The sequence below is a fragment of the Narcine bancroftii genome, chromosome 11 (assembly GCF_036971445.1).
Source record: "Narcine bancroftii isolate sNarBan1 chromosome 11, sNarBan1.hap1, whole genome shotgun sequence".
Lineage (NCBI taxonomy): Eukaryota > Metazoa > Chordata > Chondrichthyes > Torpediniformes > Narcinidae > Narcine > Narcine bancroftii.
The window spans coordinates 17,811,280-17,828,413 of record NC_091479.1 but is presented as its reverse complement, the minus strand read 5'-3'; the positions used below and the strand labels follow the sequence as shown (position 1 = coordinate 17,828,413).

Genomic DNA, 17,134 nt, shown 5'->3' with positions numbered 1-17,134 from the left:
AGTGTCTTTGGTTTATTGATTATTCAGGTATGAAGGTCAATATGCCGAAAGCTCTCTTTACAACCCTATCTACCTGTGCCGCCACTTTCAGGGAATTATGTACCGCTATTCCCAGATCCCTTTGTTCCTCTGCACTCCCCAGTGCCTTACCATTTACTGTGCATGTCCTACCTTGGTTAGTCCTTCCAAAATGCAACCCCTCACACTCGCCTGCATGAAATCCCAGCTTTCCACCCTTGGACACCATCACACACAAAATAATAGATTCAGTAGGTTCTGATATCCAATAGAAAGTGACTGACCAACCATAATTGCAGTTGGATAAAGACCAAAAAAAACTGATCAAAATCTGGGGAGAGCAAGACAACTTTCTGAAGAAGAAAATCAATTTGCTTTGTAATGAAATCAGTTCAGATCTTGACATTAATTTCACACCAATAAATCTGAATTAATTATGAAATTAATCATTTCATTTGTATTGTATTCATTTAATATTAAATGGTCAGTTCAAGTAATTCCATTGGTTTATATTTCCAGATGACCCATTAATCCAAAGTAGTTCATCTTAAACTTACTCAGGTGGTGAATGATTAACTAATGGATGCTGAGAGATGTAATGGGAGTTGGCGCTTTGGGCTGACTTGAAGGCCATAGGACAAATTGTGCATTTATGAAAAGTTTCGCAGTGGGAAACTTGGATGTGATTCTTGATTGTGTTTGAATTCGTAAAGATGCCTCCACAATGCATGCATCTGTGCAAAGGAGAAAGAGTAAAACATCAGCAAGGCAGAAATGAATCTGTCCACTACACAGTTGCTTTTAAAAGGTGAATAGACAACATTACCAGATATTTTCACCAGTATTAGTTTGAAGTACCACTACCACTAAAATAATAAAATAAATAGGGAGAGAAATCTATTCCCCCCCCCCCCCCCCCCCAAAACCTATGTTAATACAAGATAAACTGTTAATCACACTAGGTTTATTAGAAAATAAACAGACTTGGTTTAAACTTTCCCTTGCTGCCAGCAGGGTACATATTAAAACATCATATCTGGCTTTTGAATGTCCTTTCAAACATCTTCTATGATTCTAGGAGACAAGAATTTTTGGCTGTAATATGATTTTCAGGTGACAGGAAACACCTGGAAAAGTATTTATGGATATGAGGATTTTACCTACATTTATGAGTTAAATTCCAGGAGACCTGTTTTTGTAATCCACATCCATGAAATACCATCAAAATCTATTGTACTTGGGAACATCGGACCATAGAACATGGAAACAGGCCCTTCAGCCATTGTGTTTCCACCAACTGTCAAGCACCCACTTCCAATAATCCTACACTGATCTCATTTTATATTCCCATCAAATCACCCAAATTCTATATTCTGCGAGCAATATGCAGTGGTTAATCAGCGGAGGTTAGGTATGACATCGGAAACCCTGGCAAATTTCTACAGATGTGTGTTGGAAAGTGTGCTGACTGGCTGCATCACGGTCTGGTACGGGGACACCAATAACCCTGAGTGTAAAGCCCTCCAAAAGGTAGTGGACGCAGCCCAGGACATCACCCTCCCCACTATTGAGTACATCTACAGGGAGCGCTGCAGTTGGAGAGCAGCAGCAATGAACAAAGACCCTCACCACCCAGCACACGCTTTATTCTCATTGCTGCCATCAGGAAAGAGGTATAGTGGCCACATGACTCGCATCACCTGGTTCACTACCCCTCCAACATCAGACTCCTCAACAACAACTCAATCAGAGACTCACTGAAGGACTCTTACTTGTGCACTATTGATTTTCTTTTTGTTAGCTCTCTATTGCAGTTTGCTTACATTCGCTATCTAGATACAGTTCTTTGTTTACATGTTTTACGCTGTGTACAGTTTATTTTTTTGTACTACCAATTAGTGGTCATTCTGCCGCGCTCACAGAAAAAATAAATCTCAGGGTTGTATGTGATGTCATGTATGTATTCTGACAATAAATCTGAAATCTAACATCCCACATATCCTGGATCAAGGGCTATGACTATGTGGCTCGGTAAAACACCACCATCTACAAATTCTCTGATGAATCCATGGTAGTGAAGTTGTATAAAAAAAAGAGGCAATGAGGAGGAAGATCGAAAACTTGGTGAAAGGGAGCACCAACAACAACCTGGCACTCAATGTCACCAAAACCAAGGAGCTGATTGTTGACTTCAGGAAGGGCAACCCAGAGGTGTTCGGTCCGGTAATCATGAGGGGATCAGAAGTGGAGAGGGTATCACTATCTCAGAGGATCTTTCCTGGACCCAACACACTGATGGCTTTGTGGAGAAAGCAAATCAGTGCCTCTACTTCCTCAAGAGTTTGCGGAGTTTTGGTATGACATCAGAAACCCTGGCAGATTTCTACAGATGTTACTGGCTGCCTCACAGTCAGGTATGGGACACCAATAACCCTGATTGTAAAGGGGGCCTGCAAAAATGGTAGTGGACAGCCCAGGACATAACAGGCAAAACCATTCCCACGTTTGAGAACATATCCAGGGAGCGCTGATGTTGGAGAGCAGCAGTAATCATCAAACACCCAGCACATGCTCTGTTCTCACTGCTACCATTGGCAAAGAGTTCAGGAACAGCTGCTACCCCCTCCACGACAAATTCAATCAGGGATTCACTTAAGGACTTTTACTTTTGTACTTTATTTATTGTATTTTTCAGTTTGTTTACATGCGTGCAATAAATAGTTTTTTCCCCCCACTACCAATAGGTGGTAATTCTGCCTTGCCCACAGGAAAAATAATCTCAGGGTTGTATATGTTGTCATGTATGTTCTCTGACAATAAATCTGAAAGTACAAATTCCTCAGAAGCAGGTCAGGATCAAGCCCAATTGGCTGGAACTATGACAGCAGCTCCACGAGCTGGTTGTATACAGAGAGTAAATGATACTCAGCCTGGCAACCCCAAAACACGAATACCAAATACCAAAATCCCAAAACAAGCGATCTTGCCTAAATTGATGGTATTCTTCCAGTGATTGGCAAGGCGGTAGTGAAAGAATATCATCAATTTAGGCAAGATCACTTGCCAATCACTGGAAGAATACCATCAATTTAGGCAAGATCACTTGCCAGTCACTGGAGGAATACCATCAATTTAGGCAAGATCACTTGCTCGAACTTTGAGCTCTGGGCAAAGTTTTACACATGCTGCCTCTCTTGTTGAACATTTCTAGCAGATTTTTCTATTAAATCCGTACTCTGAAGAGCTAAAGTGTATTAGAATTCAGAAAATAAATATCATTATTTAGCATCTTGGAAAATTACTGGCAACGTTTATCTGCAAGAGAGCAAAACTGCCTCTTTAATTTATCTATGGTTTTATTGCTTTGGAGCAGTGCTTCCAATGTTTTTTTTTTCTCAAAACTGTACAGAGCTGGAATAAGCTTTTCATACTGACCTATACACTTCTGTCCGTGCATAGTGGAGGCAGTTCTCCTTGACGTGACTTTGGAAGTGAACTGAACGACAAACTGCACCACATTCCGGACAGCAATAAGGGGACTTGTGTGTATGAATACGGAGATGAGCAGCGTAACTGCATTTATTGGGTAGTAGCATCTGGCAGACGCGGCACGTCTTGGAAAGAACAAGAAATGCTATTTAAAAATATTGCAAAAATACATGCCCTTTCATAGACCATCTTAGAACCATAGAACACTACAGAACACAAACAGGCCCTTCGACCCACCTTGTCAGTGCTAAACTATTATGCTGCCCAGTCCCAATGTACCCAGACCATAGGCCCTCCACACCTTTCCTTATCCATGCATCTATCCAAAACTTTCTTGAATATCAAAAATGAGCCCGCATTCATCACTTCAGCTGGCAGCTCGTTCCACACTCTCATCACTCTTTGTGTGAAGTTCCCCGAATGTTCCCTATAAACATTTCCCCTTTCACGCTTAGCCCATGTCCTCTTTTTCTTGCTTTACGTAGAAAAAAAGCCTGCTTTCATTATCTATATCCTTCTTACTTGGCTCCAAATATCTGTATTGTTTGTTGGCGGGTCGAGAAATTATCAGTGTTCACTTAGGATACACAAAGAACCTTGTGAACCAAGCTAGATGCACAACCGTATCCTTCTTTCAGTTCTGACAAAATGCTCATTGCATGAGAATTTTACTTCCCCTAAATTTTATTCACATCTGTTAGGGAGATTTGTACAGGAGAAAGTAAATTACAAAGTACTAACAAGCAAATTGTAAGTTCTACACAAGAATTCAGGTAAAAATATGCTTTTGTTCTTCAATACCAATATAAAACATACAGAAATAAAGATAATTTTTGCATTATTTTAAAAGCAAGATGCCAAACAAAAATAATTGAGAATAATTTCTCACAGTCACAAAGGCAAGATATGGAAAATAATTGAAAACACAGTCAACCTTATGGTAAATAACGAAGGTGAAAAATAACGACCATCGGTGAGCTAAATTTACTACAGGAAATGTATTTCAATTAGATTGAAAGAGTGCAGAGAAAATTTACTTGGATGTTGCCTGGACTTCAGTAACCGAGTTACAGGGAAAGGTTAAACAGGTTAGGACTTTTTTCTCTGGAGCGTAGAAGAATGAGGGGAGATTTGAAAGAGGTATTTAAAAATTATGAAGGGTATAGACAGAGTAAACATAGGTAGGCATTTCCCACTGAGGGTAGGTGAGATACAAACCAGAGGACGTGGGTTAAGGGTGAAAGGGGACATGTTTAGAGGGGTGTGGGCTCAATTTTAATACTGAAGAAGAATTTGGACAGGTAAATGGATGGGAGGGCTATGGACTGGGTGCAGGTCAGTGAGACTGGGCGGAGTAATAGTTTGGCACAGACTAGAAGGGCCTGTTTTCCGTGCTGTAATGTTCTATGGGTCTTCATTATTTCCTAATCTAACCCGAAACGACCTGAGTCTACTTAGTTGCAGAAACAGAGAGCCTGTTATTTACCCGTGGCTGCTCTTAGTCACAGCATGTTGCCAGTTTATAATTCTAATAGATTGCGTACAAATTTAAAAGGGTCGGTTGGTAAAGAAATGAAACTGGGAAAACATTATGCTCGAAGTTTTATTGGAGGTTGTTGCTACACTGGGCTCAGCCCTAAAGCAGTAATTCAAATTGAAAGTGAAATAATAGAATACTGCTAAATCTGCAAAGAAATACCCCAAAGTAATACAAAAGTGCCCACCTGTAATTTTTTTTAAAAAAGCAAATAACTTAAAAAAATTTATACATACAGAAAATGCCTGAATCTGAAACAATTGCAACATTTTAGACTTTAGACTCATGGGGCCAGAGTTCTAGTTCCACAGCAGGGAAACAGACCCCTTGACTCAACTTTCCAACCAAGCTCCTTCCATTTGCCTGAGTTCAGATCATATTCTTCCAAACCTTTCCTGTATAGAATAAAATCTCTGTTATCTGGAATTCAAACAACTGCCAAAAAAAAAAACCATGGAAAATAAATAAGTAAAAAATATGAAAACTGGCGCTATCCACATAATTCACCAATCCATGTAACACGCAATCTCAGGCAACCATAAAATTCATTTATCTGGCAGCTACCAATCCCCATAGGTGCCAGATACTGGGGGGTTTTACTGCACCTTCTTTTAAATGTTACAATTACCCCTCACATCGATCAAGTGTTGGTTTGGCAGCTCATTCCACATAAATTCCTCACTTATTAAATATATGCCCTCTGGTTTTAGATTCCCCTACTCAATGAAAACTCTGTGTTGTATGGTCCTCATAATTTTATGAACCTCTAGAAAGTCCCCTCTTAGCCTCCTGTCTCAGTCCATCCTGCCTTTCCTTATAATTCAAGCCTAACATTCATAACATTCTTATGAATCTTTTCTGCACCCTTTCTGGCTTATGATACTTTTCTCGTAGCTGGCTGGACATCTAAAAAAGCAAGGCATAGAGAAGGATATGGACCTCAGGTGGGCGAATGGGATTAGAGGAGATGGGCAAAATGTCAGCAGGTCAGTGATGGATCCATAGGCCTGTTTTTGCACAGTAGGACCAAATGTCTAACTTTTAACCAAGTGACATGGAGTACACTCGTAGGATCAAGGAAGAGGAAAAGATAACCAAAGTCTGATCTTTCACCCCTTGATCCTAGTCGAACCATGATAATGCCTTTCACGTCAAAATCCATTTGAGGTAGATTCCGGACTGATGTTTCCTCCTCCACAGGGAGTAACTTGGCTGCGATTGGCAAAATGACCCTGGGTGTTTCAAAATGGAAACAATATTCAGCAGTGGTACTGGCTTTGAGGCATTATTGGGAAAAATTACAGAAAATAAGAAATAGGACCAGGAGTCGGCCATTCGGCCGCCGAGCCAGCTCCGCCGTTCAATGAGATAATGGCTGATCTGACGATCCGCTCATCTCCACCTACCCTGCCTTTCTCCCATATCCCTTATCTCTCCTACTTTGTAAAATTCTATACAACCTTGTCTTAAATAGCCTCCACTGCTTCAATGGGCAGTGAATTCCATAGATTCACCCCCTCTCTGGGAAAAGCAGTTCCTCCTCATCTCTGTCCTAAATCTACTACCCTGAACCTTGAGGCTGTGTCCCCCAATTCTGGTCTCCTCCACCAATGGAAACAACTTACCTACCTCTTATCTTATCTATGCCTTTCATAATTTTATACATTTCTATAAGATCCCCTCTCATTCTTCTAAATTCCAGCGAGTACAGCCCCAGATAAATCAAACTCTCCTCATAGGCTAACCTCCTCATCTTTGGATTCAACCTGTGACTCTATACATCATATATCAATACAACATATGTATTCTTCACGAGTGGCAGGTTCAATCACTGTTGGAGCTTTCCTTTTCAAAATGTTCAGTAGGCCCTTCAAGTTGAGATAAAATAATTTCACTATTTGAAACAGGATGAAGGACTTTATGTGCCTCATGGTAATCATTTATCTGTTTTCAGACGTTATCAGAATGTCACAAAAGTCCTGGAGAAACTCCATTACATTGAGGACTACATTGTTACTGTTTCCTTCAACCATGATAACCCAACCAACTTCATCCACTTTGCTGCCAATATCCACCCTGATCTCAAACTGACTTGGTCCATCTCTGTCAACTCTCTCCCCTTTCTCGATCTCTCTGTCTCCATCTTGGGAGACATACTAACAATAGGCATCTTTTATAAACCTACTAACTTTCACAGTTATCTTGAGACCCCGTCTCCTTTCTCTCAATTACTCTGTCTCCACTTCATCTGTTCCCAGGATGAGGCCTTCTGTTCAAGGACATCTGTCCCTCTCCTTCAGAAAATGTGGCTTCCACTCCACTGCCCTTAACTCAGCCCTCATCTGAATCTCCTCTGCTTCAATGTGGCCTCCTTTACTTTGAGAAGATTGGACACAGACTGGGAGATCGCTTTATTGAGCATCTTTGCTCTGTTTGCTGCAAATATCCCCCCAGTGAGCATCTATTTTAATTCCACTCACCAGTGTCACAATGACATGTCTGTCCGTGACCTCGTGTACTGCCAAGCAGAGGCCACCTGCAAATTGGTGGAACAACACCTTATACAGATGGTCCCCGATTTATGATAATTTTAAAAGTACAATAGTTCCAATCTGTACTTGCGATTTCGAGTTCCGATGTGTCCCCGTGCTTGCGATATGCGGCATGCTATTCTCGCATAATTCTGGGTGACGGCAGCATTGCGCGAGAGTACTGTAGAGCATACTCTCTTGCGATGCTGACTCAAACACGCTCGCAGTCGCTGTATTCAACATTTAATTATAAAAATGGTAAGTGAAATATTCTTTTCGAGTTACTTTTTTTTCCGACTTACGATGGGAGTGCCAGAATGGAACCCCGTCGTAAGTTGAGGAGCACTTGTATTCTATCTTGGCACCTCCAACCAATCTCCAATGTCCTTAACCCCCTCTTCCTCTGTTTCTCTATCCCTCAGTCTCCTCTCCTCCAGCCCTGCACCCCTTCCTTTCCTCTTGTTATCAAAGCTACCTTCTGCCCTCTCTTCCCATCACCCCAGCTTTTTTTTCCCTCTCACCTGTATCCACCTATTACATCTTATCTGTTCGCTTGTGATTCTCCTCCGTCCTCCCTTTCTATTCAGGCATCTGGCTGTTGATTTTCTTATCCCAGGTGAAGGACTCAGGCCAGAAATATTGGTCACCCTTTACATGCTGTGTGACCTGCTGACTTTCTCCAGCATACGTGCATTGCACTCAACCCCAGCATCTGCAGACTATCTTGGGATCAGGGACTTCATGCTACAGGTACATAATCTTTTATCCGGAACTTTTGGGGGACAGTGTGTTCCAAATTTCAGAGTTTTCCGGATTTCAGAACAAAAGCCAACTGCCCCAGATTTAAGCCCGCCCGAATTGTGCTGCCGTATCCACCCCCTTCCAGTCGCACTGGGCTCTCTCTCCCCTCGCCCACCAAGTCACGCTGGCGTCTCTCTGTCTCCCCCCTGCCCACCCGAGTTGTGCTGCTGTCTCTCTCCCTCCCCGCCCACCTGAGTTGCGCTGCCGTCTCTCCTCCCCCCCCACCTGCCCGAGTTGCACTGCCATCTCTCTCCCCACCCCCCCACCCTGCCCAACCTAGTCGCGCTGCTCTCTCTCTCTCTCTCTCTCCCCGCTGCACTAGCACCAGGAAAAAAGTGCCGGACTTTGGAGCTTTCCCGATTTTAAATGTCTGGATAAAGGATTGTGTACCTGTATATTTGCATAAGATGTTGGTGAGATCACACTTGGAGTATTGGGTGCAGTTTTCATCACCCAGTTGTAGGTTAGATTAGTCAAAGATTAAGTCACTGCATTGTTAGAGAAGGATCTTGTTTGACCAATTTCATTGCATGTTTTGAAGAGGTAACAAAAGGCAAGGCCTTTGACAAAGGCCCTTAAGGAAAATGTCCATAAGATTAGACCCCTTGGAATCCGACCCAAATATGACTTGATAATAGGGTGGCACGATTAATGTAGAGGTTAGCACAACACTGTTAAAGCGCCAGCAACCCTGGTTCGAATCCCGTGCTGTCTGTAAGGAGTTTGTACATTCTCCCTGTGCCTGTGTGGGTTTCCTCCGCGTGCTCTAATTTTCTCCCGCCCTTCAAAATGTACTGGGGTTGTAGGTCAATTGGGTGTAATTGGGCGGCATGGGCTTGTGGGCCGAAAGGGCCTTTTTAACCTGCTATATGTCTAAAAATTTAATAGATCGTGGGTGAGGGAGGAGAATCGTTTCTGTAAATGGAAGCTTGTGCTGTGCCACAAGAAATCTACTGTTTGTTGTAGACAGTACTGATTTGAAAGTGGGCGGTACAATCAGTAAGTCTGAGGAAGATAAGAAAATTAGCAGCTTTGTTGATAGGAGAAATCTACAGAATGAAACTACTGTAAGACGGGCAAAGCCATGAGCATGGAATTTAAAATCGATTAATGCACGGCAATGGTCTTTAAAATGACTAATACAAGGAAGATGCACACAATTAATTTTAGGGCCCTAGGAAGTATTGTGGAACAAGGGGACTTTCATCCCTGGAGGTGGCTGTATAGACGGGCAAGATGGTGAAGAAGATATGAGAGATACAGTACTTGCCTTTATTATCTGAGGCATAAAATATATAAGCAGAGATGTTATAGCACAAATGTAATGTAACAACTGGAGTACAGCAAAGCCTCTGGTATCCACCACCTGTGGGGATTGGTAGATGCTAGATAAGTGAATTTTCCGGTTGATTGAGATTGCGTGTTGCATGACTGGCGAACTAACAGTGAAGTGCGCCAATTTTAAACCCGTTTTTGTTTTAACCTATTTATTTTCCGTGACTTTTTTGCCGGTTGCTTGAATTCCAGATAACAGGGGGTTTTACTGCGGAGTGCTTGTGTCTTGAGGAGAGACTGGGTTTGTTTTCCTTTGAACAGAGAAGCCCAATTAAGGAAAATAAAATGAAGAACACAAATAAAGTTGGCAGTAGGAAACGTTTCTCCATAGCGGACTAGAAAGAGCAGGCAAGATGGTAGAGAGGATCTATTTTCACCCAGAGACCTGTTGGAATCTGAAACTCACTGCCCAAGTGGATGGTGAAGACAGATACAACAAAGTACTAGCTGGAAGAGCACCAAGTGTTGGTGAATGGGATTAGTAAAGGTAGGCATTTGAAGCCGAGGCTGGAAGTGACTGGCTGGATGCCACATTTCTGCACTGCATGACTCTTCGGTGGTACAATCACAAAAGTTATTTTTGGCTCCTATTACATTTTAAGAATTTTAGACACATAGCATGACAACATGCCTTCCAGCCCACGAGCCCTTGCTGCCAAGTCCATCAATTAAGCTGTAAACCCCATATGCTTTTGGTTATATCACTTCCTTTTTGCATGCAAAAGAAATGAAGAATGATACAACCCAATACAATCAATGCTTGGCTTCCGTACTAGTTTCATTACAGCAGAGCTTTTGTTTAAAATCCTTGGATGGTAATGCATAGAAAATCGTTCAATATTACACTAATGTTTTGGGAGAGAAAGGTCAAGCTAGGAATGTAAATCATTTAGAAAGCCCAATGTAATGATGTCATTCCTGGGCTTATAAAAGTGGGATGGAACTATCTGCGTAATAACCATCTGATTTCCTGGAAATGAATAATCTTGGTCTCCCTGTGTTTGAGACCAGAAAAATAATTTTTGGAGAAAACTTTTTGATTAATACATTTAATTGAATGCAACTGTTTCCGGGCAACATTTGTTCTGAAGGGATAGGCTTCATTTGTAACTGAGAACACTGCATAACAATTGAAAGAAATGCATATTTGAGTCAATTTTTTTTGACCAGTGATGGTATGTGGCCGAGAATGATCTCGAGGTGGCAGAGACAACATTTAGGAGGTTTCTGAAAACAGTCTCTTTTTATCAGAAATGGCAGATTCCTCTGAAATTGGGAGAATTAATAGATTGAGACAACAGTATTTCACCTTCGGAAATCTAGCTTATAATGAAAGGTTAAAAATCTCTATCCATAGGTCATAATCAACTAATCTGATATATAGCAATTTAATTCATATTTTAGACACAAGGGCCGATAATACAGATCCACCTAATGGAACACTAATTGAAAATTTCACACTGAAATCATTTACTGTCTGGAAAGAGAAGTGGAAGACCAAATGTAATACCAAGGCAAAAGCAGAGATTGATCAATTGGAGGTTCGAAATAATTTTACATTCAGTAGTAATGACTGATGCTAACCGTTCTATTCTTTTGTACTAAACTCAAGTTCTACGCATATACCACAAACATCCGATAAATCTTGACGCTATTTTCACTTTGAATAAAATAAATAAAAATTGCAATGCAATTTGCATTTCCTTACCGGTCGTTCAGTATCATCTGTAACCTGCTGGTAGTGACCTGCAAGACCCACATAGTCCTGAAACTGTTGATAGCATTCGAGACATTTTAACCCATGACGTATTAATTTAAACGAATCACAGTGCAGGGGCATGGCAGGACGACTGAGAGCTGGGCTACCCACTCCAATTATCGAGAAATTCCCATCATCCATGCCCACAGCCGAGATCTCATCCTGGGCAAGAGAATCTGCTATCACAAGAGAAGTTACCGGGGTAGTTGGAAACATTTGTTCTGAAGGGATAGGCTTCATTTGTAACTGAGAACACTGCATAACGGCACCTTTGCCCTTGTGTTCCCGTGCATGCAACAACAAACTGCATTTGTTAAAGAAGACCATAACTTTGGAACAATGGCTGCACATAATCTCAATGTGAACGCTTCTCCGCTCGTAATGCTGTGATAAACTCTTTTCCAGGGCAAACGCATCTCCACATTCTAAACAGCGATAGCCACGAGCTGGCATCGATACATTACTGTGTGCTGGTGGCTTGAGGTTTGGTGCATAAATCGGCACAGGATTGGTACCGTTTAATAGCTTGTTAAAAGCTTCAACTACAACATCCTGAGCAGACGTTGGAGATGCGTGGTTCTGTGGAACCGCGTTTCTGACTTGCTGTACCAGTGGCACGGTGACTACCTGAGTGGCAATCTTTTGTCGGCTTGGTCGCACAGTCGTGGACCTCGCTGTAGCGGTGGCGGCCACGCTATGTGGAACTAAGTTGAGGCTTGCCAAATGAACTGCTTTGGGCAGGAAATTCGTGCTGGGAATATTTGCAGATTGTTTTATGCCCATTTGCTTCTGTTGTTGCACCACAGCGGCTGCCTTCATTATAGCACTGCTGGCACTCTCGGGTGACATGTTTGTAACGCCTAAAGCTTTCGAGTTGCTGCTACTATTTATGTTTTCATCAAACACCTGAGCAGCAATCCCCTTAACCGATATACTGGACAGGGAACCAACTTCATTAGCCACGTTACCGACAGATGATGGCCTCTTTACACTTTCCATTGCTGGAGAAGCATGGGTCTGAGATGGGGCACAGGCCACGGGGCTAAATCTTATGCTCAGTTCCTCAGTTAAAGCCATTTCAGTCACTGACTGCTCAGGCGAACTTCTTGACTCGCTCTGTCCACAGTCTGGCATTATCCGGGTCACAGTCCTAGTAATTTCACCAGAAGATGTTTTAATGGTTTTGATCCTGACTTTTGGGATGGCTGGTGGAGAACCTGTGGCAACGTATGGGGATCCTTTGCCGCTGTAGTCACTCGATACGCTCCTTGGGCTATCAGACTGTTTGTTCGCCATTTTCTTTACTCCTTCCATGGGACTTCTCGGACTCTTTGGTGACCTTGCCATTTTGGGACTGCCCCTGACACCGTCTTTCAAACCCAACAACAATTCTTTAGAATTTTCCTTGTACTCCTCCTTTGGAAACTCTGATGTTTTTTTGGCATTCAGGGCTACCAATGCCGCTAAGCACGAGGTCAGTTTTGAATGAGCTGACTTCAGACGCTGGCGGGGTGGAACAGAAGAGGCTAAGCTCAATTCTGGATCATTGAAGATCTTTGCCTCTTCTAGACTATTATTATGCAAGTCACATGAAGACTCCAAGTTGTCAAACAAATTGCTGTTGTTGTCAAAGTCCTTGTTCTCTGGCTCTACTTCTTCGGATGCAGTTGCTGAATTTGCCTTTTGTCCCAAGGCCTCCTCCTTCATTTTACAGTTTCTGACCTCGTTGGCTCGCTCTCGTTTTTTGGAGTATTCGTCAAACATGCTCAGCTCTGTTGCAACTTGCTCAGGCTGTTCCCTTGCACTGTTCATCAGTAAGCTATCTGTAGAAATATACAAACCCACAGAACCAAGGTAAGGCCCCTTGTCTGATTTAATATTATCGACAATTCCAGCATCTTGCATGGCTTCTTCTGGCTCTGGGCTAGAAATTGGACTAAACTGACTAAATGTTGGTAGGATTTCTGACCTTGGTGTATCAAATTTACTTGAGAAATTCCTGGAAGTATCTCCATTGATGAAGGCAGTGACCATTTTATTGTAGTTACTGGAATCAGAGGTAATATCAGTACTTCGAAACCCATTATGAAGCAAATTCTGTCCGACCTGATGGCCATCCTTCTCGGTAATAGATTCAAAGGACTCTTGCCGACTTGTGTTCTTAACGATGACACTCACAACAGGGACGTCAGATATGGAGTGATGTATAGACAACTCATCTATACCCATCCCCGCTTGCTTCAGGTGACTTTCGGATTCCTCACTGCTCGACTGGATGGCCTCCTTGGCATCGAGATCTGGATCAGGAATGTCAAAAGCAGCAAGAAGGTCATCAAAATCTGGAGTCTTCATGTCACCCATGGTTGGAGACTTTCAAAAATCCTTGAAAGAGAGCCAGAAGACATGGTGTTAGTAATTTAGAATTATCTATCTGCCTATCATCCCTCCCTTATCTACCAACCTTTGCCACTACACTTCCCCTCCCTTAACTACCTTATCTTTCAGTTTTACCCATCATCGACCAGCCTCCATCTCAACACTTCCCTTCCCGCATCTGGCTCCATCTGACCATCGTACCCCACCCCTCCCAACCATCTGGTTCACCCTATTACCTACCAGCTTCTGTCTTACACCTCCCTCTCACTTCTACCAACTGGCTGTATTCCCTCTGCCCTCAGTACTGGGCACAGGGTCTCAACCCAATTTGTTGACTTTTGCTTCACCTCTGCAGAAGCAGCGTGACCTGTTGAATTTTACTGGCTTTGCTCCAGTTTCCAGGACTTGTGTCTCTATAATTGCATCTTATCTTATCCATGAAAAAAAACTGCATATGCTTGCATATAAGATGATTTTGTACGATGACCCCTGAATTTCCACCTAAAATGCAGGTTTTGAGTTATATGCTGTGCAAGACTTACTGCCCCAATCATCCTTTGCCAACTATGACCTGTGGAGTGACGCTGGCACAATATTTTAAAAACAAATCACCCAGTAAAGGTTTCAATTTTATTAGCATAATCTAACATAAACCACCGTCAGCTCCTTTAAGATTTCTAGATTAGACCTTGATTTCAGATTTATTGTCAGAGTATAATTACATGACATTACATACAACCCTGAGATTCCTCTTTCCTGTGGTAGTGCAAAATAAATAAACTGTACACAATGTAAAATATGTGAACAAAGAACTGTAAACTGTGCAATACAGAGAGAACAAAAAGAAAATTGATAAAGCGCACAATTAAGTCATTAAATGAGTCTCTGAATTTGTTTTGAGGAGTTTGATGGTGGAGGGGTAGCAGTTGTTTCCGAACCTGATGGTACCTGATGGCAGCAGCGAGAACAGAGTGTGTGCTGGGTGGTGTGGGTCTTTGACGATTGCTGCTGCTCTCTGACAGCAGCACTCCCTGCAAATGTGCTCAATAGCGGGGAGAGTTTTGCCTGTGATGACCTGGGCTTTGTCCACTACCTTTTGGGAGGGCTTTACGCTCAGGGGTATTAGTGCTTCCATACCAGACTTTGATGCAGTCAGTCAGCACACTTTCTTTCACACTTCTGTAGAAATTTGCTAGGTTTTTTGATGTCCTACCAAACCTCCGCAAATTCCTGAGGAAGTAGAGCTGACGTGCTTTCTTCATGATGCCATTGGTGTGTTTGGCCCAGAAAGATCCTCTGAGATAGTGACTCCCAAGAACTTAATCACCCTCTCCACCTCTGATCCCTAGTGATAACTGGATTGTATACCTCTGGCTTTCCTTCCCTGAAGTCAGTAATCAGCTTCTTAGTTTAAATAGGCCGTTTAAAGCCTGTACAGAGCTGACTGCAGTCAGACTGGGCAGATGGACCCTGTGGGGGAGTGCTGAGACTTCGCTGTTACAGTTTGGATTTTACATGGCACGAGGGAGCATTGAGATGAGCTGTTAAGGTTCGGATTTTATACTTGGCATGGGGGAGCACTGAGACTTCGCTGTTAAGGTTCGGATTTTATACTTGCTATATAAGACGATCCCTAGTTTTGGGGTAACATTTTTAAAGTTCAAGCACCAACTTGGCATGTACAGTAAAGGTCTGATCTGAAGCCCAATACTATAGGTTATGACAAAGGGCAGCAAATATGTACTGAAATACAGGGGTTACAAAAATCTCAAAACTAGTACGATTGATGGACTAACCCAAGCATTCCAAATCAATTTCCTAAGCATCTCTTAATTTTGAACCCCAAATATTTTGTTGTCCTAAGGAGAGATAATATTGGTTAAAACAATACCTAATTATCTCCAGTTAACTTTTATTTTTCTAAAAGGATTCCGATATAAAATCCACAGACAGGAAAGATGATATCTAAATGCATTTTTATGGGTTTGATAATTATATAACAACACAGTCAAATCCCCATTATCAGGAATTCAAGCAACTTTCAAAAAAAATTGCAGAAAATAAATTGATAAAAAATATGAAAGTTTAAAATTGGCAACCCTGGCACTTAATTCGCAAATTACACAACGGTCAAAAGGATGGCATTAACACTGACCTCCTGATTCTGTTAAAAATGTACTCACCAATTCCAACATATAAATGATTTACATACAACATGAGAAGTAGCGGACCCAACACCAACCCTGCAAAACACCTCTGGTCACTGGCAGAAAAGGCCCTCTTTACTCCCAATTTTTGCTTTCTGCCCATCTTTTATCCAAGTTTACACCTCTCCCTATCATGGGTTGCTATAGTGTTGAGAAGCCTCACATGTGGCACCTTGTCAAAGTCCAAGTTTACAACATCTACTGACTCTCCTTTGTCTATCCTGCCTGTTCCCAACAGATTTGTCAGGCAAGATCTCCTCTGAAGGAAACCACGCTGACTTTAACCACTTAACCATTTACAGAGTGGAACAGGCCATATCGGCCTTTCGAATCCACACCGGTTCATTAGAACAACTCCACTAGCTCAAATCTCCTGCTCACTGCCAATAACCCTCCAACCCCCTCACCTCCATGTACACATCCAACCTTCTCTTAAATAACAGAAAGAACCCTGACACAACTATCTCATTTGACTTTGGCCTACTTTATCTTGTGGTTTCAAATAACCTGAAAACTCGTCCATAATAATGGACTCTAGGGTATGGGCAACCACTGAAGTTAGCAAACTAGCCTAGAATTTCCTGTCTTTTTTTCTTAAAGAATGGAGTGACATTTGCAATTTTACAGTCCTCTAGAGCACCCATTTTCAGCCTATGGTCTTCCTGGGGGCTACGGATTTAAATCCAAAATTTTTTTAATGTAGTCCATAGGAGAGAAGTACGATAGAAACCAACTAAACTTGACTGGTTCACAGGGAAGGGAGCCCATAAACTTTGAGCAGAGCCCTAAGGAGGCCATAGCCAAAATAAGGTTAAGAATGGCTGCCCTAGAACCATTCCTGATTCAAGAAACTCTTGAAAGATCACTTCTAATGCATTTACAATCTCTTCAGCTACCTCTTTGAGAACACATGCTGTAGTCCATCCAGTCCAGGTGACTTATCCACCTTCACCATCTGACTACACTCGGTGCTTCCCCCCCCCCCCCCCACCCCGACTCTCTCAAATTTCTGGCTTGTCATTGGTGTCTTTCACGGTGCAGATGTGGACGGAAATACCTTTTCCATTCATCTGTCACATCT

The 17,134-nt window shown here is 42.2% G+C and overlaps 1 protein-coding gene across 7 annotated transcripts in view; it reads right to left on the bottom strand.

The window, feature by feature from the left end:
- znf592 (zinc finger protein 592) overlaps positions 1-17,134 on the bottom strand; it is a 161,676-nt gene that overhangs the window by 44,017 nt on the left and 100,525 nt on the right. For all 7 annotated transcript variants that reach the window (XM_069902743.1, XM_069902749.1, XM_069902744.1 and 4 more), the window contains 3 exons: positions 11,420-13,852; positions 3,454-3,632; positions 576-752 (listed from right to left, as the gene is read on the bottom strand). In XM_069902743.1, coding sequence (XP_069758844.1) covers positions 576-752; positions 3,454-3,632; positions 11,420-13,831 — 2,768 coding nt within the window. In that variant the 5' untranslated portion in view covers positions 13,832-13,852. The remainder of the gene's footprint in view (positions 1-575; positions 753-3,453; positions 3,633-11,419; positions 13,853-17,134) is intronic.